This window comes from Copadichromis virginalis, linkage group LG7 (genome assembly GCF_057382275.1).
Source record: "Copadichromis virginalis isolate Kocher_CV1m ecotype Utaka linkage group LG7, C_Virginalis_male_GT1.1, whole genome shotgun sequence".
NCBI classification, from domain to species: Eukaryota; Metazoa; Chordata; class Actinopteri; order Cichliformes; family Cichlidae; genus Copadichromis; species Copadichromis virginalis.
Window position 1 is genome coordinate 2,463,387 of NC_140624.1, and position 23,001 is coordinate 2,486,387.

At 42.6% G+C, this 23,001-nt stretch overlaps 1 protein-coding gene across 1 annotated transcript in view; it reads left to right on the top strand.

The window, feature by feature from the left end:
- Window positions 1–843: 843 nt before the first annotated feature.
- cdh13 (cadherin 13, H-cadherin (heart)) overlaps window positions 844–23,001 on the top strand; it is a 436,452-nt gene continuing 414,294 nt past the window's right edge. The window contains exon 1 of the mRNA XM_085461175.1: window positions 844–1,197. Coding sequence (XP_085317301.1) covers window positions 1,153–1,197 — 45 coding nt within the window. The 5' untranslated portion in view covers window positions 844–1,152. The remainder of the gene's footprint in view (window positions 1,198–23,001) is intronic.

Sequence of the window (23,001 nt, forward strand, 5' to 3'; positions counted from 1 at the left end):
ACTGTGACAGCACTGAGCAGCTCCTTCAGTGGGAGACTGCGGCACCCACGGTGTGGGACGGAGAGATTTCGCAGGTCTTTCCTCCCCACTGCTGTCAGACTCCACAACAAAGACTTTAACTGATCAAGCACACACATCCATACATATGCAATAATACTAAGTGCAATAATCCTTTCTGTCATCGTTGTATTTTTACTCAGTTGTATATAGCATTCGTATTCTATTTTTATCTTATTGTATATTTTTATTTTATTTTATTCTACTGTATATAGTATATTATTTTATTCTATTCTGTACAGTTGTGTACTGTATTTATTCTTATTGTATTCTAATTTTTGCGTAATAACTTTTGCACTGTCCACTTCCTGCTGTGACAAAACAAATTTCCCACGTGTGGGACTAATAAAGGTTATCTTATCTTATCTTATCTTATCTTATCTTATCTTAAATTAACAATTGATCATTTAGCTAGAAGCAAGGAAACACGCTGACACGAATGCAGCTCTAAAGGAAGCTATTAAAGGCCGAGTGAATGATTCATGTTTAAGCCTCTTTGGTCGCGGCTCGTGTTTCTAGTTTGGGTTTAAAATGTTTCATTACTGAAGTTTTTCTCTCAGGCACCATCGCAGTGGTGCGGCTTCGTGGGTAATAGAGGCTTCCCGTGCGCCACTGACACTGATGACAGACACCGTAAATAATCTTGAAAAGAGGGTGAATTACAGACACTATCGGGGGCATAAACCTGTCGCGTGTGAAAACTGAAACGGCGCGATACGCGTCATGTTGATGAATCCTCGAAACCTGCGGCTGCACCTGCCGAAAACTCCACAAACGAACCGGGTGTCGACGCTGACCCGCTGCTTGGATCGCGACGAACTCCCCGCCTCATCCCCCACCACTCCCCTCTCCGCCTCCCCCCCGTCTCTGTCCTGCTCATAAATCTATTGGTCGTGGTCTCGCCTTCACTATCCAGCACTGTGCTGATCAGACTGCAGTTATATTTGGAGGAAGTTGGCAGCTGGCGGCTCACGGCGAAAGGCTTTCCTCTCTCTCCGGCGGTTGGACAGTGGAATTATGAACACAGCTCACAGAGTCTCTATCGCCCTGTCTTGAAGCTGTTTGTGTTTCGCACCCAGAGAAATTTTACCGACCATGGAGATTGGAGTCTGCGTTCTCTTGGCTTTTCTCCTCCACCAGGTAAGACAGACGAGATGTGTGCGCGTGTGTGAGGGATTTGGGGACTATTTCGCTGAGACTGGGAGCGATCCCACGCTCTTTTTATTCTGGTCTTCCGCCTGGTCTCACCCGGGCTACCCTTGTGTGTTAATGGCGCAAACATATGTGTTGTCAAGTTTGTCCCGGGTCTGGAAATGGCACACGATACATCACCTGCACAGCCAGGTCCATCCGTGCAAGTTTATTCCCGTTTAGCCCTTCTTGCGCGCGTCTGACTGTCATTTAGGGCTCCGAGTTTGGGGCAGAGGATATCGAGGGTCTGGCAGTGTGCGCGGGGTTCGTTCACTTTAGCAATGCCTTTCACATTTTGTCCAGAGAAAGAGAAAACATAGGAAGGAGAGAAACTGAAGATGGAAGAAGACTGAAGCAGAGCGCAGGGTGTGTATCCTCTGTCTATGTGCAAATCACGGCACCAGCTCTTGTCTCCAGTCGCATCTATATTCCGCTCAGCCACCAACTTGAGCGTTTCTTTGGGCTTGTGAGGGTGTGAGTGTGTGAGCGAGGAGCACACACAGGAGCATGGAGAAGAGGAGAGGAGGGGAAAGGGGGAAAGGCAGCGGGGGGTGTCAGAGACACAGAAAGAGGGGCAGTGAACTAACTTGGCCGCTCTGCTGTGTTGGGTATTTTTACTCAAGTCCACTGGTCTCTGCAGACGTGGGCTCCCTTGAGATATTTAATAAAGCCTTAATTCCCACTGTGATCGAGCCACTCGTCCGTTTGATCTGACTTTAATATGAAGAGAGGGAGCGGTAACTCGGAACAGCTGTTAATACCAGTCAAATCTTTAGAGCAGGATTTCTGCACCAAGGATGCCGAACCTTCCTTTTATGTCACTTTCGCCGTATTTTCATCCACCTTTGTGAACTCGAGCAAGGACGGATCCAGGTGCACAAACGCCTCTTTCCAGCCTTGATCTCTGACCTTCTCTTGCTGATGCATATTCATACATCCCTCTTGAAGATCATAACAAGTTTCCTTTGAAATAGTCACTGTGCGATGTCAGGCTCTATTCGTGTGGCATGCTGCAAAGGTTTAAGCGGCAGCTAATTTTTAAAGCATCCTAGCTGAGACTATTTCTAAACACAGCAACAATGCGAGAGCCCCGAAGCGTGCCAGGCAAACAGCTCATTTGGGAAACTGTGCTGTGCTGCTTCTCTCGCTCCTCTCATCCTGTGTGTCTCTTGCTCGCCCTCATCTCAGTATTGAGAGGCAGCACAGCTCTTGTGGTATTTCTTGTTTGACCCGTGCAGGTTTAGTGCACACTTCCTGCTGTGCATTATATTCCCTTTTAATTGGATAAGCCATTTCTACATTGTAGTTCAATTTGCTTATCTGCTGAGATTCAGGTTAATAGTGTCGACAGAGAAATTATTTAACTCCCTGTTTTATTGATTAGGACCTGGCCTCTCTTGCACGTGTATGCTGCGTCTTATTCACACGCATATGTTTTTCATCTTTGTGAGAAGGCGTAGATTCACTTACTCGCCCTGGAAAACATAATGGAGAGTCTTATAAAATGTCTTCAGTACTGAGTAATTTTTAAAATTTGTGATTCCAAAAACCTTTAAACGTGCTTTGGGCTTTCCTTTAGCCTCTGCAGCTGATGGACAAATATTTATGTTAAAATCTGAATCTTTGTGCTGTGGCTGTCCTGTCATCACTGACAGCTAAGGTCTTGGAATTCCCAAAATATAAATCATTCAAGGTGTGAATCCACACTGACTAATGCAAACCAGTGAAAACAAACACATATGACAGTACTGTCGCCTCCAGCGATTTTCTTCCCAGTCTGGCCGAAAACAAACCAAACAGCTTTTTATGCAAAATGTGAGTTACACAGTCGTTCTACTTGACTCATCATCCAGATGAATAAATATATATTCACAAACTTCCCTTTCTGTCTTGCAGAATAACACGTATTGCAGCGTGTAGGCTCAAACTAGCTTTTCTTTTTTAGAGATTGTCAGACAGGTGGGAGCCAAACTCATCTCCACAGTAAGCTGCTGCACCCACCCACCACCCCCTCACACAGATATGCAGATATACGCACACGTTGCACTAGTAGCCCCCTCTTTGGTAATAAATCCCTGTTTTCCAGATCGAACGCTAAGCAGTCTCTCCCGGTGGAGCAGTGATTCAGAATAGGCGCAGCACAGCTGGGAGGTGCAGGTGCAACGATCCCCCACCCATTCCCACTTTGATTTCTCCTCCTTGTCTTCCTCCATCGAATCCCCCCCCACCCCATCAAACTAGCTGATTAACCAAACTTTATCCACCATTTATTTTCTCAAACTGCCCTGTGCTGTTTTCTCGCCTCTCACCCGTAGATGAAGACGGTTTTACTACAGTTTAAATTCCTGGGTTGGCACCTGGGCACGTCGTGGACGTTTACGGCTGCGGTGACCAACGGACTGTTAACGTTCCTGTTTAAGCTGCCGCCGGCACCGAGAGAGACGGAGAGGAAAGGGGGAGGTCACGGTCCCCAGTAAAAATGTTTAAAGTGTGCAGCTGAAGGCAGCGGCTTGCCACAGTCTCCTGTTACTCATAGATGGGGCTGACCTTCACTGTGACACATACAAACACACACATACACACTGGGAGAGTTGACACACACGCTCGCATTTTATTCTTTTATCTCTTCCGTCTCTCGCAGACACTCAGTCCTGGAGGCGGGTCATTGATCTAGCATGATCAAAAATAGAGGCCACTGCCATTTCTGGTATGCTGGTGCGATTTATAATTCAGGAGCGCAGCAGCAGGTGTGCATCTCGTCGCAGTATTGTCATTTCTAGAATGTTTCTGTTTCTAGCTCGAGTCCTTTTTAATCATATACAACACCAGGGTTCGTTTTCAGTTATCCAGGGATTAAATATGCAGTGTGTCGCCTGTGCACTTTAGTGTGCTTTCCTCTTTATGGACTGTACAGATGGAGCCCGTCACGTCCATCACTGGTTACAATCAACTATCCTTTCAAAAGGAGACCTCCAGCTAAGATCTCTTTCCTCACTCAAGGTTTCTTATGTGGAGTGTCTTTTCAGACCTGGCACCCCTCTGCTACTAAGTGCTGTTTCAGTGATGGACTTTTTATGATGGAGTCTAGTTAAAGAACGGAAGGATGACAAGTCACAAAGTCTAATGATGCCAGTCATTAAGGCAGGGTGGTTTCTTTCTTTTCATTTCGTGGTCTTCGCCCTTCCTCACACTTCCCTGCTCTCTTCTCATTCTTCCCTCATCTCTTCTCACGGCGCCGTCGGGTTTCATCTCCCACAGCCGTGCTGCCAAAATAAAGGGTTAGAGTTAAGAGAAATTGCAGAGAAGTTTGCAATCTTAGCAGCCTACAGAGGCAGACAAACAGCCCGAATAAAAGGAGCATGAAATGGTTCAAGTGAAAGCAGTCCAATAGCAATCTAGACTCTGCTGTCTAAATGTACCCTGGTGTTACTGTGGTTCTAACAATCAGCTGGTAAATAGGCTTTCTAGTGTGGGGCTTTGAGGTTTCATTCTCCTTCACATTGTACTTATCTATGCTCTTTCCTGGGTGGAAGCACGCAGCCAAGCGTGGTCTGTGGTGTTAGAGTGCTCTTTGGAGATTTTTTTCAGACTCTGCTGTTATTGACAGAAAACTCTAAAAGCTTCCTGTAAATAAAACACTCACATGTGCCCGTACACCTGACCCACAATCGCACAACTCCAAACACACACCTGTTCACACTCTTTCCTTGTAATGGGAGACTCCGAGTTTTTATTTATCCATTTATTCCGTTTGTTCCCTTGAGACTGTGGTCGAGCAACATGCTCTGTAATGGGCTGTAAGGTCAAATGCTATCTTAACTCCAATGAGGAGAGAGTGTGACCTTTGAGGCAAAAACAGTCTTCTTCAATCTTCTTTCCCTCGACGTTGCCACTGCACTCGCTGCAGGAAGGGAGTGGGTTAGAGGAGGTCGAAGCAAGGGAGGATGAAGTGCAGAGATAGCGAGGGTAGTAATTAAAGTAAATATGTCCCCTTAGCGCTCCATTAGAATCTGCCTGCATTTGATATAAGTGGCCTAATTATGCAAAACGCCAGTGGACGTTGTGTAGTGTAATCACGAAATGTGCCAAGTGGGAGAGAAAAAAAGGAAAATGTCGCGTTCTAGGACAGAGGATTAATGGTGCGTTTGTGAGTCAAGCAAAAGACTAACACAAACATACACACATGCACAAAAGGCCTCAGTAACCATGTGTGAAGGACATAGCGGTGCAGTTTAACGTCGTCCCTCCAGTTGATCAAGCTTCCATCACAGTTTGTTCTCCCCTGTCAGACAAGCAGATGAACAAGCACAAAGATAAAGCGGCTGACAGACAAAGAGCTATACAGATACCCAGGTCCAGATAACTGATGAGAGCAAAGCAGCCGTGCCCCTGACGCCACATTCAAAATCTCAAGTGTCAGAGAAAGTGAGATGGTCATGCCACGCCCCCCTCGTCGTCCACTATCAGCTTTAGCAAACTCTGTGCAACACGTTACAGATATTCAGGAGCTATTCACCCGCTCCGTTTGTCTCTTTTCCAAAACATCCAGATATGTCGTTCTGCTTTCTCTCTCTCTCACACACACACACACACACAAAAGCACAAGCATGGGTCTATGTTTGGCAAGGAGAGCGAGTTTCTTTTTTCAGCATGATTGCGATGACTCCTCTCAAAGTGTGTGAAGCTGCCAGCAGCACAGTGGGTGTATTCATGTAAGAGGCTGGTACAGCGGGGTCCTGTTTCTTCCACAAGAGTAGTTTTACAGATAATAGTAGCAGATGATGATACAGTGAGTTGCATTAGCCTTTGCTGCTGCCATGCACTTTCTATTTAGTTCAACTAAGAGACGCGTTGCAGACCATTCACGAGTCATGTGCAACACGAGGCCACAGGTCATTAAAAAGCTGGCTTTTCATCACTGACTGTGTCGTTAGTCACAGCCACAGGGTCAAAGTGGTGATTGAGGTTTGCCAGCTGCACTTGATCTTTTAGGCGAGCTGCTCCCTGCTGATGTTTCTGTAGGTGGAGTTTCCAGCTACAACAGTGTGGCGCGAGTCACCAGTTAGCTAAAATGGTTCACTGTAGTAGATACGAAGGAAGGACACACAACTCTTGGTGTTCCTGTTTGCATTTTCAAAACAAAAGCAGATTTTAGTTATCTCGCTCCCATATTTGGTTGAAATGATCAGAAATGAGATGAGCACCAGTTCTTGCCTTTAGCAAGATTTATAGATATTTTTTTAAACTAAATTTTAAGGAGGTCTTTAAAAATAGATGAACAGGCGTTCATAAGTATGCGATGCACAGCCTACCATATGCTTACCTTGCACTGTCCCCTATGGATTCGTCTGCTGGCAAAAATGATGCAGATTATTTCCTTGCTGATAATGAGCAGGTTTTTTTTTAAAAAGCTCACTTAAACTTTGACATGTCTTTTAATATCTGCTTAGATATTAAAGCAACATTCATAATTTGTACAACTGACAACTGCTGACAACTACAGCAGAGCAGAATTAGCAACATGGTGCAATAGCAGAGAAGGAGAGCTCTGAACTCTCATGTGAACCAGTATAGAGTTCACAGGGATAAAGAGGTGTTGATTGGCTCATCACCTTTGCATTGCAGCGTGCCTGTACGTGTATATATGTGAGATGAGTTAGTGAAGTGGTCCCAGCTTTGACACTATATTTAAACACAGTCTGGTGATGCAGTAATAAGACAGAACTGATTGATTTGTGTTGGTCCTGATTCATTATAATATTGTTCATGACGTTATCATCGGTGAGGCTCTCCCTGGCTGTGTCCTGTACAGTCATACTAGTGCAATGAGATGAGCTTGGTCTCGTTGACGTTTTACTGCTTTATCTGCTCTGATTGTCTCAAATATAATTCGACTCTTTGCAGACACATTTTGAAAGAGTAATTTTTGTGTTGATTTGATCAAAGCAGCCAAAAAGGCTGTACGTGGTGTTAAAGCTGGATAATAGTACAGGATGTATTATCACCTTGACTTTAACATTGTTCTTAAAGCAGCAGTGGAGACTGACTCTCTAATGCTCCACTTGGAGCACGATGAGATTGTTTGAAGGCATCAGCCCTACTTTTTCATTCTCTCCCAACACGACTCTGGGTTTTCACTTCGTTCTGTGTTCAGCAAAGGTCTTTGAAGTAATCAAATCCCTCTCTGCTGTTAAACGGAAATGATAGCTAAGAAGGGTTTCTTGACTTTTACGAGAAATCACTGCAGCTTATTCGCTTCATCCTTTTTTTGGCTTTGCTGCGAACAAAAATAGGTAGATTTTTTTTTGTTCATCATCCCACTTGCACCTATGCTGCTCCCCGTTTTTCTGTTCTGAAAATATCTCTAGTCTCCTTTTCACTTGGTAGGTAGACACCAGGATGGTTTTTGCATCGTCTGTTGGCCCTCACGCTGTTTTATCCCTAACTCAGTGATTCAGGAGGCATCAGGTGGGTCTGACGCATGCAGTACCACCCCTGCTGCCTAGATGGCAACAAAATGCCAGATATCCTTCGAACAAACGTCAGGGGTAATTGCCACTTAGATCCACTTAGTGTTTAAACTGCAGGTGTGACTGTGTAGGTGTGTACATTTGTTTTTGTGAGATGTTTTCCTATAGATGGATGCTGGTATGGTAAGAGTGCTTTTTGCAAAGGTAGAGAGGCCGTTTAAACCCCTGAACTTGCCTGTCAAGAAAAAGACAGGGATTCGAGGACTCATTTGAAGTGAGCACACAAAGCACTATATTGGTGCCTACGCAGGCAGGTCGCTTCAAGGCAATTAGAATAGCTCTTCCCACTTATTGCTTTTGATGTCAGCATGTGGGGGAACGAGAGAGAGCCAACTTTTGCCTGCCACTGACAGAGGGGGCTGCCACCTCAGTTGAATTCCTTTAGACACAATTAATGTCGCGCTCTATTCACAGGTTTATCTCATATTAATGAAGGCAGGTCCAAGGCTTTGAGCTTACAAATGAATTAAATGATGGGGCAAAAAGAATCGAGTGGAGAGAAAAGGAAAGAGGAGTGCCAGTGGACTGGTAACAACCCTGTTCGTCACAACATTAGGTTCTGGTTTTATTATATTTTGAAGATATGTGATCTCCCTTTAAGGTTTGTCCTTGTGATCTATCAAAATTCAAAGTTTGCACAATATGTAGGCCAGGAAACGCTGCAAGCTGCTCTATGTGACACTTTCAGTGCACTGCAGATTTACATCTTCACAAAGCTTTCTTCATCTCAAAGGATTCTCAGTTCATAAGGTCCTTTTTAACACGATGCCGTAGCAATCAGAAACCTAAAACTTTACTCTAGCGTGAACCTTCTTTCCTTGTACTGATGCTAGAATCAGTGTTCCCACTACTTCCTGACCTATCACCCTAATTTTGAAGCGATTATTTGCTTTCGTGATACTTATCGCCCATGTTTTATGATCTGAAGAGACTCTTTCAAGGTGATCTCAGACCGCCTCAGCCAGTTCTTGTTTGGGGAGATCCATGCAGGAGTTTGTCTTCCAGACCCAAAGTAATTAAAACATAGAGTTTAGGGCACGGAGCGATCCATCTGCATAAGTGCATAGATAGCTATTCGCAAGTACACTTAAGGGCTTTTGGTGTTGTCGGCTGTGCTGTGATCCTCATGGCATGGCTGAGGCAGCAGTAATGAAGGTAAAGATGAAACTGTGGCTTTGGCTGCGGTCTGGCGAGGCGAGTGCAGAGATTTCCATCCAGATACCGTTTCCACCTCTTCACACTCACGCTGTAACTAATTCAAACAACTGCAAACTGCACGCTTGTCATTAAAGCTGATTGTTTTTCACCACAGGGAAGGATTACAGTCTTGAGATCCAAAGTTTTCACCTGACAACAGTGATATGACGCGGGGTTGGCTGCCGCCCCTTTCATTATCTCAGCTTCACCCCTCTTATCAACTATAGGGGAGATGCAGTGTGTGCTATAGGCTTTCTGCCACGAGCGAGCTGACTGGATTTGATTTTCATTAGGATTGCATGTCTTCACTGTCACATCCTCTCCCCACCTCGTACGCTTTACTGGACACAATTTTCCGCTGCGGTGGCCCTCGTAGTGACGGCTTGGTTTTTCACGCCGCAGTAGAGTCACACCAGGTGGTCGGTTATCAGCGCATTTACTATTACAGTCCCCCCTGTGGTTGACCTGCTCAGAAAGGGCTTTTCTACCTTTCCTAGACTCCCACTAGGAGACATGCTCTGCTGCAGCACTGGGACAAGCTACCTGCAGAATTAGAGAACCTGGAGGAAGCTGTCACAAGTCAAACAAAGCTCTGCATAGAGCAGGATTGGGCGAGCATATACTAATGCACACACACACAGTTGACAGACATTTGAAGGCTGTTAAAGCTGAGACAAGCTCATGTTCCTGCTCCACAGAGGGACTGGCAGATCGATTGGGGATAATTATTTCTAATGGAGCCACAGTAGGGAGGAGAGTGTCCTTTTTAGCGAAGCTAGAATGTGTCCACACATGGCAACTGGAGTATTTTTTTTATTTGTGTTTTTGAGAGATAAGAAACATGGCTGTTGTTAAAACTCGCTGTTCTATCTGATACTGTAGGAAACATCACATTTTAAAGTAACGTCGAAATCCTAAAAACAAGAAATGACAGATGCACATTTGTTTAAATAAAATAATAATATTATGCATTAAAATCCAAACCTATAATAATTATGTAGCACAATTTAGGAAGATCGCACAATGGTTCAGCTCTATACTTGAACCCCAACATAGCATTGCAAATTTGGCCACACCTAAAGTTTTTCTGATTTCTCAAATTGATTCATTTATTTATTTTTCAGCCCTGTGAAGCCGTTAGCCTCATATTCCTAAAGAGAATCAAAAGTTACTAAAATTACAGCGAAAACATCTCGATTTAGATGGTGAGACAGAGAACAGACTGCATCTGACCATTAAACAGTTTATCAATGAATTCTGTGCCTCTGAAAATGGCAACAATGTAACCATTATATGTAATTCCAGAGCAGTATTTCAAAGTAACCTACTCCGAGTGCTTACAGCAATAACTGAAGTCTTCTCTGAAAAACAATCTCAACATTTTCGGTGGAGTTAAACAGGAATCATTCAGCACAATTTCAGAGAAAGATTTCAAAGTTTAAAGTTTTAACTCAAAAATTTGAATTCTCAGTATACACATGCAAGTTTGTCTATATTGTATTGTTTATAGTTTTGGACAGAGATCATGATTTATCTCAGTTTAGATTCCCATTTTCACATACACCTGCTGGTCTGTTCATTAACACATACGTGTAGTCAGCCAATAACACGGCATCATTTGGGCATGTAGACGTGGTTAAGATGACCTGCGGTTCAAGAGCTTCACAATGAGGAAAAAGTTATTTAAGTAACTGTGAACATGACATAGTTGTTGGTGCCAGGTGGGTCTGAGTATTGTAGAAACTGCTGATCTACTGGGATTTTCCCACATAACAATCTCGAGGGCTTCTAGAGAGTTCTCTAAAAGTAAAAATATACAGTGAGGATTGAAATACCTTGTTTGATCTCAGAGCTCAGAGTTGAATGGCTCTTTTAGCTGATAGGAGGGCAGCGGTATCTCAGATAACGAATTACTACAACCAAGAAATGCACAAGCGCATTCCTGAACACACAACATGTCAAAACTTGAAGGAGACCACACGACGTGGCACGCCTCGACTTCCATGGGCTCGCCGATATTAGGCGACTTTTTGTCATCGTTTAAATGCCGCAGCCTACCTCAGTACTGTCGCTGACCGTGACCTCTCTTATATGACCACAGTGCACCCATCTGCTAATGGCTACTTTCAGCTGAATAAACCATCTAAAAAACAGATTTCTTTACCAGTTTGAGATGATCATGACAACATGATAATGAGCTCCACAATCAGAGTGCGTCTGGGATGTGGTGCAACAGGAGATCACGGATGTACGACTGACAAATCTGCATGAACTGTGTGAGGCTGTCAAGTCAGTGTGGCCTGAAATCTCAGAGGGAAGGTTTTAGTTTATTTTATAATGTGAATACAAGTTTTTTTTCCAGTGTTGTATTAAGTGAGATTTATTTTTGTATCAGTGATCAGATTGTTTATACAATTTGACCTAATTTGTATGAAAATAGATTCAAACAAATGCCTGGATTTGACTTGTAAATTGGCTTGAATTAACATAGCACTGTTTGATGATATTCTTCTGCGTAGTCTTGCTCACTGACAGAAACATGTACATAACACATATAAAGATGTTCAGTGAGAGACACATTTACTGCAGTATACAACAAATTGATCATTTTGGTTGACTGTGCTATGATGCCTCCAGTATTTAAACTTTTCTAAGTTCAGCTCAGCTTTATTTCAGTTTTTTTATTGGCCCTAAATCACAATAACAGTCCCATCAAGGAGAAGGTAAAGAAAAATCACAACAATGAGCATGCACTTGGTGGCAGTGGGAAGAAACCTCCTACAGGACCAGGCTCAGGGAGAGGCAGCATCCGCAACGATCTTTTTTAGGGTGAAGGGAGCGAGACAGGACGGTCAGCGTGTAATGGGAAACCCTCAGCAGCCCAGGTCTATTGCAACAAAATTAAAGGAGGATTCACGGTCACCTGATCCAGCCCTAATTATTCGTTTTATTGACAAAGACAGTTTTAAGCCTAATCTTAAAAGTAGAGAGGCTGCGTGTCTCCTTAATCCAAACTGGGAGCTGGTTCCACAGAAGAGGGGCCTGGAAGCCTCCCATTTCTACTTTCAACTACCTTAGAAACCACAGACAAGCCAGCAGTATGAGAGAAAAGTGCTCTGTTGGGGTGATATGGTACTATGAGGGCTTTAAGATAAGATGGGACCTGATTATTCAAGATCTTCTATGTGAGAAGGATATTAAATTTGATATGGATTTAAAAAGGAGCCAATGAATAGAAGTCAATATGCTTCGTCTTTCCAGTCTCTGTCAGGACTCTCGCTGCAGCATTTTGGATCAACTGAAGGCTTTTCAAAGAGTTTGTAGGAGAATCTAATAACACTGAATAATAATATTCCAGCCTGGAAGCAATAAATGCATAAACTAGTTGTCCAGCATCACCCTGAATCAGGATGTTTCTAATTTCAGAGATAATGTACAACTTCGAGAAGCAGTCCTACATATATGCTTAATATGCACACTGAAGGACATCTCCAAGGTTCCTCACAGTGTTACTGCAGGTCATCCAGACCAAGTATCTGCTTAGACAGCACATTTCTAAGATTTTTAGGGGTTCAGTTTTATCTGAATTTAGGTGGAAATTAGAGATCATCCAGGTCTTTATGTCTTCAGGACACTCGTGTAGTTTAAGTAGTTGCTGTGTTGGTGAAATTACTTGAAAATAGTAAGTACTTATTAATTACTGATTACTTCTCCAAGAAAGTAATCCTGTTACTTTACTGCTTATTGTCAAAAGTACTTTTAAAAAACATGATACACAACCTGAATAGGTAATAAAGCGATAGACCTTTCACCCCATATCTATTTTTTCCTGCATAATCCATCATATAAAATTGAATCAAATGAAAAAGTCTCCAAGCACACCATTGTTGTTCTTGTGACATTACCAATAAGTTTGATGTGTCACATGGCCCTCTTCCCGTTGGAAAAACAAAAGTTGTATCCAAGATGGCCGACTTCTAAATGGCCACCATGGTCACCGCCCATCTTGAGGAGTTTGCCCCTCACATATACTAATGTGCCACAAACAGGACTTTAGTATCACCAACCATTCCCATGTTATTGCGGCGTATCCATATAAATGGCCCACCCTGTATTATTATTATTATTTTGGGAAGGTTGGATTTTCTTCTCTTAAAAATATCTATAAGTTTAATATTAAGTGATTAACAAAAGCTGAAATATTAATAGCAACCTTGGAGATTTGGTAGAGTTGCTTGTGATCTTGATCAGCATCATTCTCTGGTTCTCAGTGTTTTTACCGAAGGCTAATGAAAACCTGTAAGTAGAATTATATTTACCTTAGTGTCTCAGTCCTCTCGCCTTTTCCACGATGTGCAAGAAAAAGACGCAGACTTCTCCAAAACATCTCCCACTTGACAGATATATGTTGGAAGGCAGCAGTGACCACCGGCCACTTACTGTAGTCAGCAGGCTACATTTTGAGCTTTTAATTTGGATGTCAGCTATCAGTGAAATAAAGCAGCTGCAATTGAGAAACAGAGAAGACTCGAATGCTATTGACAGAAAATCATTTCTGATTCTTTAACTGAAACTCTCGACATTCACCTTTTCACTCCAATATGTGCTCATCAGAAACTATCCTGCAAAACAAATCAATTCAAACATGTCTTTGATTTTGTATAACCGTGCAGCTCGTAGACAGAGGTGTTGGCCATCACAATCATATTTATTGCTCATAATTACAACATTTTATTTCTAAACATTCAATCAAACACATTCCAGAAACCGAATGCACATGTCAAGTGTTTGACTCCACCACAGGTGCTCCTTGATAACTCTCAACATCAAAAGTTCAGACAATTTATTCTCTCTCGTCGTCTGAATGTGAAGAGGCATTAGCACTTTGCTTTGGCGGTGGGTGGGTGGACTCTCCTCCTGCTGCTGCGTGCTCAACTTGGAAAGTAACTCGACTTAACTAAGAAGTGGTAATAAGTGTGTGGGAGAGCAGACATTAACATGCAGTTGCCAAATTGAGACACTATATCGTATTTTATTTTATTTTCTGTGATGTGCTGACCAAAAGTAATTGGCTACAAACTACAGAATGAACACTTTCATGTTACAATGCAGGCTGATGCTGGCAATGGCCTCCGAAGCATGCAGACCAGTTTTCTGTTCCACCCCAAAACACTACATCTTTGATTTATGCCCCATTGTACGTGTCTTTGTTAGACTCTGGCTCCATCATGATTTTAATTGCCCTCACAGAGGCCTAAGGGCATCCGTAGGACTTTGTATCACATGCATGTGGGTCACACACGAAATCCTTTCTTTTTCCCATCACAGGAAAAAACCCAACAAAACCTATTCCACATTTGTTTGACACAGACGATTTTGTTACGAGTTGTAGACTACATTCACACGTGTACACGTTTGGATGTAGGATGTGCTGATAAGTGTCTCTGGACGAGTGTTTCCCTGTGTGGTGTTCTGGGAACTGGCAGCTGGAGTGGACACTGTGGGACACAGAGACACTTATTTTATTTCTTTTACACATCAGGTAGATTCAAGCATTTGACGCCACACCAGAAGCAAGACGAAGAAATTGGTTGAACAACTAGAATAGGGTAACTTTTTCTGGAGCAGTGAAGAATACAGATATTTACAGACTCATCACCATCAACTTGTTTCATTCATTATTGTTCTCACTGTGGTAGATGTTGCTACTCTATATCACTCGTTGTGTTACTCTGTATCTCACAGAAAACACTCTGAGGTGAGGTTTAACCTGAGATTCTGGCATTTTGGGCAAAAATAAATTTATATTTAAAAATCGATTCAGGATTTTAATGAACCGATATCATGTTATCCAAGCTAGAATCGATTTTAATCAATAATCAAAACCCAGCCCTACAACAATTAGCCTTTATGAGCCAGGACTTGGTGACAGTGGGAAGGAAAAGCTCAGTTTTAACAGGAAGAAACCTCTGGGAGGATCAGGCTCAGGGGGGGCGGCCATCAAATGGTTGGGGTTGAGATGGGACGGAGATATCAGTTAAAGATCATCCATGTTTAAGCTCTGATCATCTCTGACTTTGGACTTTATATTATCAATACTTACTGGGAAAACACTTACTTTTGGCCACCTTTCACCAGTTCTCTAAAAAATGTTGCATCTGTTGTTGCTCCAGATTTCTTTGCCTGGTCTTTTCTCATATTCTCTTATTATTTTTCTCTGGTTACAAAATTTATTCCCATCTGTGCAAAAAACACAAGAAATAAAAATAAACACAATTGAGCTGCCTTACATTCATCACACAAAATTACCCGTCTGTCCAGCTTCTTTATCCTTAATGTGGTTAAAGATGCAAAGTGGAAAAGACAGATAAAGAGCGGAGCTGAGAGAAGGAGACTTATAGAGACTAGAGAGTGCAGGTAATGATGGTGGATGGTAAGGTGAGGCAGGTGGTGAATGCCGAGAAAGGTTTGAAGTAAAAAAAAAAGATATAGCGGAATTATGGAAGACGGAGCCTGTTTGGCAGCGTTCATGTGTGGACTGTGGGTGGACGGGGTCGCTGAGTTGTGGCTTTGAAATGGGTCCTGACAGAGTCATTTCTCACGTGGAGATTTACCCAGGCTTTTTCCAGAAGTGGGAGGACGAGACTGAACGACCCTTTCCACTTGTCATGAATATTTATTTGGTGAGAGTGTTCACAGGCTGCTGCATAGAATGACAAATCGTAGTCTCCAAAGCAACTACCTATATTCTGTCCTGTTTATTCCTCAGCTCGTTCCACCTGTGACTGTTTCTCGTCTAATCAGATCATATTTTTTACTCTCTTGTTTGTGTCTGGAGCATTTGGACAACACTCACTCATAACCAAACAACCCGAAAAACCAAGACTTGCTGTGAGGGTCTAGAAATCACACAAAATCAATCACATGCATGACTGAATGATTGGCGTGTTGGTATTATTTCCATACACAGAGTCCAAATACATTCGACTTTATTGAGACATCTTTGCTGTAAAATGTTTGCATGACAAATGTATTAAAGGAGATATCATATTTCAGTAGAATTAAAAAAACACGAAGATGAGAGCCGAGTGATGGATTTTGGGGGGAAGAAAATGAAAAGTGTTTAAAGCTAGAAAAATGAAAAGGATGTAAAGCAATTTTCAATTTCATGCACATCGACACACCAACATATGAGTCACTGTACAGGAGACAGTATAGCACAAACTGCTCTGCCACATGGACACATGTATAAGATATATACATGCACACAGTCAGATGCTTTAAATATGTCTGTTCTCTTTATTCATGTACTTTTTCATTCATAAACTCATGTTTATCCATGGAGCCTTCAATTTTGCTTATCTCGTCTCTTCTCTAACTACATGTTGATTATGTCTGTTTAATGTTTGGTGTATGATAGAAAACCATGAATTGATTTGCAACATTAAACTTTCAGGCCATAAAACTAAGTGTCAAATTAATCCTTTGCATGTCTGTTATCCACTTACGAATCACCCGAAATGACAGGAAGTGGCCCTTTTTTATGATTTCGATTGATTCCAATGGTTTGTGTAGTTTCTGCTTCAAGTCAATGTTTTGCTTTTATATCTTTTCATATCTGCACAGACTAACAGGGATCCTTGATTTCCCAGCAACCATCCATTACCCAATATGGGAGAGCTCCCATAGCACGAAATGAAATGGCCTTGTTTACAGAGCCAGACTTGTCCTTTATGGCTTCATACGGGCAAGCATAAACCTCTAAATGCCAGAATCGAAATCTCCCGCACACAACGTCGGTGTACGAATGTGGCTCTCGTGCAGGATTTCAAACATTTTCCTCGATCATTATCACAGTCTCAGCCGTGCTCTCATAGAAGCCATTGTGTTCTCTCAACAGCCCTTTTATTATCATATTACAGCTATGACTGCAGAGATTTGGAAGGAGATTTGGATTCAGGCGAGATCATCTGTCTGCTTGCAGGCGTTAGCCAGGGCACTGCAAGCTGACTGAACACGGCACAGTTGAAAAGTTGAGACTGAGCTCATTATTTTGATGCCTTCTTTGGCTCTGATTATTATACGGTCATTTTTAACGTCAATCTTTGGTATCAATTGTTTTTATTTTTTGATTTATTTATGATAGTTGCAGCTTGTTAAAAAACAGATTGATGATGTTTTGCACAAGGAAATAGCTGCTTAAAGAATAATATGTCTGCTGAATCAGAACCATCAGCCGGAATCTTCCACTTATTATTTTAAGACATTTGATAGTTTTATCAATACACTTAGAGGAACTAATGCTCCATCGCCTGCATTTCCTGCACACGAGCTACCTGATTTCTTGGCCTACAAGAGACAGGAAGAAGAAAATGGATTTGGAAGACAGACCCCCGGATGGTGTTTTTCCCCCTTAGGCTGAGTGCTAAACAATGGTGACAACAGCAAGTTTTCAATAACTTTAAAGCAGAAGAGAGAAATAACAAATAAAGTGCAGGCTTGTTTTCCATGATTTAATTTTCACTTCGTTGCATTACAGGCAGGGTAAATAAGGAAGGATATGAAAAGTGACAAACAATAAATGGCCGTGCGTATGTGTTGTTGCAGGCGTGGGCGGGCTTCTATTTCTCATTTTTTGGTTGGCTAGTGCTCAGGGATTTTACACGTAGCTATATGTGCGCTATTATGGTGAGTGGTGAGTGTGGAGAGAGAATGGTCTGAGGCAATCTTTTTTTATCCTGCTGAATCTCTCTCTGGGTGGAGAGATTGGGCTTTGTACTTGTGATTGGAGGGAATTAAGGCCTGCCTTTGGTCGCTGGCAATAGCAGACAACTGGGGAACAGGTTGAGTCTGGTGTGTGTGTAGGTGTGTGTAGGTGTGTGTAGGTGTGTGCAGCAGGAGAAAGAGGGAGAGATTAAGTGCTACCATCAAACATCATTCAGGAGCTTTTCCAGGGCACCTTTTCTCTCACCTTGGCTCTTTATGCACAGAGTGCTCACTGCTAGAAACAACATCTACTCTTTTTTAAAACTGTACCTATTTTTCTCACTAAATACTGTGTAACCTTTGCCCTCGTGTTCTTTTACGATCCCTTAATACAATTTGAAAATACTTTATCAGCTAATGAAGGTTTTAGCAGTGCAGAGTAACATACTTGTTGTCATCGGACTGAAGTGTGACGCTAACAGAAAAGTGCCCAGAAACCAGTTCCTCAAGCGCTCAGTTGAGGTGGCTCCTGAAGTGAGTCAATCCCTGTCACCCCACTTTACTCTACACTGAAGCTATAACTTCTTTAACTGTGCAATGTAGAGTTACATGAACTTAAAGATCAATTTTATATTTGGTTACAGGACCGAATATTTACTGGAGTCGACCACTGTCACTGATCGTTGTTCTGCTGTGAACAACTAGAATCTGATCAGAAAATCGTCGTGTTCTAAGAATGATATTCTCACGTGTTGAAGGAGACACAGCCAGACTTTGACTAACCGATCATTCAGTCTGACGTCACTAGCCGTGTCTGGGCCTAAACTCCGCTGCAGGTCCATATATCAAACGATCACTCAGCATTACTGAGAGTTGAAAAACTGTCTAAAGTCTTTCATCTTTAATAAAATGAGCAGCGTTCTGCTCTACCAGGTGTAACAATCGAGTTTAACATCCAGGCATCCATGAAAACAGAATTTATGACATTTAATGGAGTTAGAAGTTAGCAGGGAGTTAGCTCGCTAGCTTCTATCTAAATACAATATAGCATGTCCTGACTGCGGGGTTTTGGAAACAAATTAAAACGTACAGCTCTGTTATCACTTCCAGCATAAATGAAGACAGAAAACTAAACAGCAGTGACGTTTGTAGGGTTACTGAAGTTGGGCTAGCTGGTATATAATGATGTGCTACGTCACCGCTAGCGACACAGCTATGTTAGCATAATATAAACAAGCTAACTTTTTTTCCACTCGATAAAAGTTAACGTGAGTGTTCTCGGTGGTCAGGAACAAATGTAATCGCATGGCAGGATGCTGTAAAAGGACCAAACTTCAGCCAGGAGAACAACTGAGATAATCCATCCACAATACGAGGTTAGTCATTCATATACTGCTGCATGGGCTGGGCTGTAGTTACATCCTAAGGTTTTAAAAACTGAGCTTAAATAAATGATTAGTGGTAATAAAAGCCGAGGGAGGTCAACAGGGATCACTGACTGTTTTAGGAGCTTTTTGAGATTAAATAGAAGAAAATACAAAACATTAAACATGTTAACAACACAAAGCCATATTAAACGCAGACTACTTTAGACCCGGAAGTAGGATTCGTCACGTCATCACTTAATAATCGGATAGAGTTTGTGTGCATAACAACTGTAGCTGCCTCCACCAGTGTGTGAATGTGAGAGTGAATGAATAGTGGAATTGTACAGCGCTTTGAGGGCCCCGAAAAGCGCTATATTATTATTATTATTATTATAACTTAAAGAGTAGCCCACTAATGGGAATTTTAGGGTTAACGATAACAAATGATAAAATTTTGATATTTTAATTTTAAGTCATTGCATATTTTTCACAATATAATACAAATGAAATGGCATTTTGGACTGTTTGTCAGACAAAACAGACTATTGAGGGCGTCCTCGTGGACCGTGGGAACTTTGGTGGGCGTGGTTGAAAATGTACCATTTTGCAGACAAAATAATCGATAATAATCAATCGACTCTTGCTTGAACTGAAGCGATAAAACAAAAACAAGTAGCATATGTGAAATGCGAGGCAGTATCTCTTATAGCTCTTACCCAGGTCTTTCCAGGCCACGATACAGAAACAACATATAACCCGTCAAATCTAATGATTTTTTTCATTAGAAATATATGGAGAAGGAAAGACAGACTTTTTTATTTATTATTAGTCTGTTTGGAAGGCGAGAGATTATAGTTGCGGTGTCTTTTGATAGCCCATCCAGCTTATCCCTTGATATTGTTCCCTGCGCTCCACGTTTTATCACAACAACAGGGGTTGTCTGATAACAGGCCACTCCACTGGGAATAACAAATCACACTTGTTTTACAGCAGCATCTCTGAGACAGAGGAGGAGGAGAGAGGAGAAAGAAGGGAGGAGGGAGGGAGGTTGATGGAGCATTCAGAAAGTGGAAAGAAATGGCTCACGGTTGGGAATGAAGCAAAAAACCAGAGCAAAGCTTTGTTGTGGTGCAGATGTGTCCCCATTCACGTTTTGAGGTCTATCCAGAGCAGCAGAGACGTCTAAATGATTGAGGAATTACTATTTTGTCCCAGTAGCCACGCTTGTTCTAAGAAAATACACCTTTTGATTATTGTTTAGCCACTGTACCTCATATGTTGTCATTGAGCGGCTAGACTTTGTCTCTCGGCTTTTCTCAGACTGCATGATGTCAGAATGAAGTGCTAGAAAGAGAAATCTAGTTTGTGAAGAGGCCGACTGAGACAAAGACAAGCCTCAGGCACCGACGATCCCAAGAGTGGCGATGTGCATGCATCTTTCTGTGTCTGAGTGTGACTGTGAGCATGCAGGCGTGTGTGTGAAATTGCCTCTATGCACATGTGTGTGGTCCCCTGGAGGCTGGCAACAGAGGGAAGATGGAAGTGCCACTGATCATCAGCCCCGAGGCCGCCACTTGAGACTAACTTTCAACTTATGGAAATTGCACAGATATACACACTTGCACTGAGATCAGTGATGCGATTTTATGTACACGAGAAGAATGCTGAGCAACAATGAAAGGGGGCGAGAGGGATCTCGGTATCACTGCGCCTGATGTCTCTGCACTTCTGTGGGTGACAAAGGGGAAGAGCTGAGGTGGAGGAGAGAGGAAGAGCAGGGAATAACGGTAGGAGTGAAGTGAAGATGAGATGATTAAAAATGTCATGAAATGGGTCGGCGTGGAAAAAAAATTGAGAGAGGGAGAAATGATTAAAACTTAAGGTTGCTTCAGAGTTCAACTGTTCAAGTCTGACTTTGAGAGACTGAGAGAAAAATAAAACGAGACGGATGCTGTCAGAAAATCAAGAGAAATCAAGAAGCAAAAAGGCAAAGGCAAGTGTATATTAAATACGTGAAAGAGAATACCTTATTATGCATATAACATCACCTCACAAACTCACAACAACAAAGAAGCAAATCTACAGGCAACATAATCAGAGCATTGTAAGCCTGTAATGAAGTAAAGAGAGAACAACAGCAGAGCAGCTGCTGATCAGATTAAAGTGGAATTAAAACGAAATGACTGCACTGCATCAGAGATGATGACAGCTCGAAATGAAATGATGACAAATAACTCTTACATGTTTTTTAGCTAATGAAAAAAGGCTTTCGCTCCCTCCCCTGTTCATTATCTCTGGTCTTCCGTTTCATCCCTTTTCACCCCACTTCAGCACCATCTCTCCATTATAACTGTAATTTTCCAGTTTTGAATCCCGAGCCGCAGAGCCTGCTGTGCATTTCCTCTTTTCACAGGAGTCCTCTGGGACGATGAGACTCCTGTGTGTGATGCTGTGGGAGTTTCCCTGAGCACACAGAAAGGTAGAAAATTACAGCAAGCCTGGATGAACCCTCCAACCAGGATGTATTGCAGAGCTCCACACAATCACAGCTTTCTAGTATAGCTTACATTCATTACTCCTTTCTTTTTGCAGCAGCAGCAGCAGCTGCAGCAGCAGCGTGCCGTACCTGCAGCTGGCTCCTGCAGTGGTTTCGCAGCACTCTCACTCAGGTTTATTCTGCTGGATCTGATTCCAATATTTGTACACATCAGTATTCAGACACGCCTGTTTAACGGGTGCTTTGTATTAGACTTTCAGTTATCATTGTGGGATATTTTTCATGAATGTGATGCTAGAATTAGGGGTTGAGAGTGCTGCGCTGCATAACTGAAGATGTGCTGATTGCAGAACATAGAGAATATAATATCCTTCATACCAAAGTTTGTAGGAACAACAAAAGGACTTTACATTGATTCACTACCATCAACTTCCAGCAAGGACATGAGAGGATATTTGGAATGAACTTTGCTAAAACTAAACTTGATATTGATTCATTCAGTTTAGTGGAAAAGGTGCTGTTAATCAGTTTCAGCTGCTTTGGTGTCAATGAAAATAGCAACAGGTGCACTTCAGGGGCAACAATGAGAAACCCCCCAAAATAGGAATCGTTATACAGATCACATCCTTTCTGACCGTGCCACGAGGAGATACCTAGACCCTACAGAGGTTGCACAGGTGGTCCAATTTCTCATTGTCAGGTTTGCTGTGTCTCCCAGCGCACTCCCAAGAGCACAGAAGAGAGCTGGGCAGGGCCATAAGTCCCTAACCCATGAGCAGCACTGAGATCTGCTTGTACAGGACCTGGAGAAGCCTTGTCATGTTGCCTGTAACACTGTTTGGCATGGGGAGACTATGGAGGGCAAGATCCAGCTGCACTGGACCGGTGCAGTGAGCTTCCAACGGTGCATGACAATGCCCGAGCTCCAGACACCTCCTGGAGGATGCAGGAACTGACACCACCGCCTGGCCCACACACTGACCTAAATCCAATAGAACAACTAGGGAACATTACGTTTGACGCCGCCAGGCTGCGCCTAAGAATGCTCAGGAGCTCAGTGATGCCCTTGTCCAGATGTAGGAGGAGATCCTTCAGGACACTACTGATCATCTCATTTTGAGCATCCCCCGATGTTGTCAGGCATTAGGAATTAATCAGCACCAATCTGAGCGATGCTGTCGTCTTCCTCTCTGTTCATTCCCCTTTCACCAGCATGACACAACATCTGCTGAGATTTAGAGCCTATTATAGAAATGTATTTCCTTTTTTAAACAAAGTAAACAAAGGAGTCATTTTTGCACGTGTAAGGCGATTGTAACAACCTCAAAGTGTGCCTTTTTCTTTCTTGGCACAACTAACCTTACTTTACCCAAGAGCTTTGAGTTCTCGCAAACATTGTGCTTCCAGCTCCGCCTCTATCCTGTTTTCAAAGCAAAAGCTGCTTTTAGGCTCGATT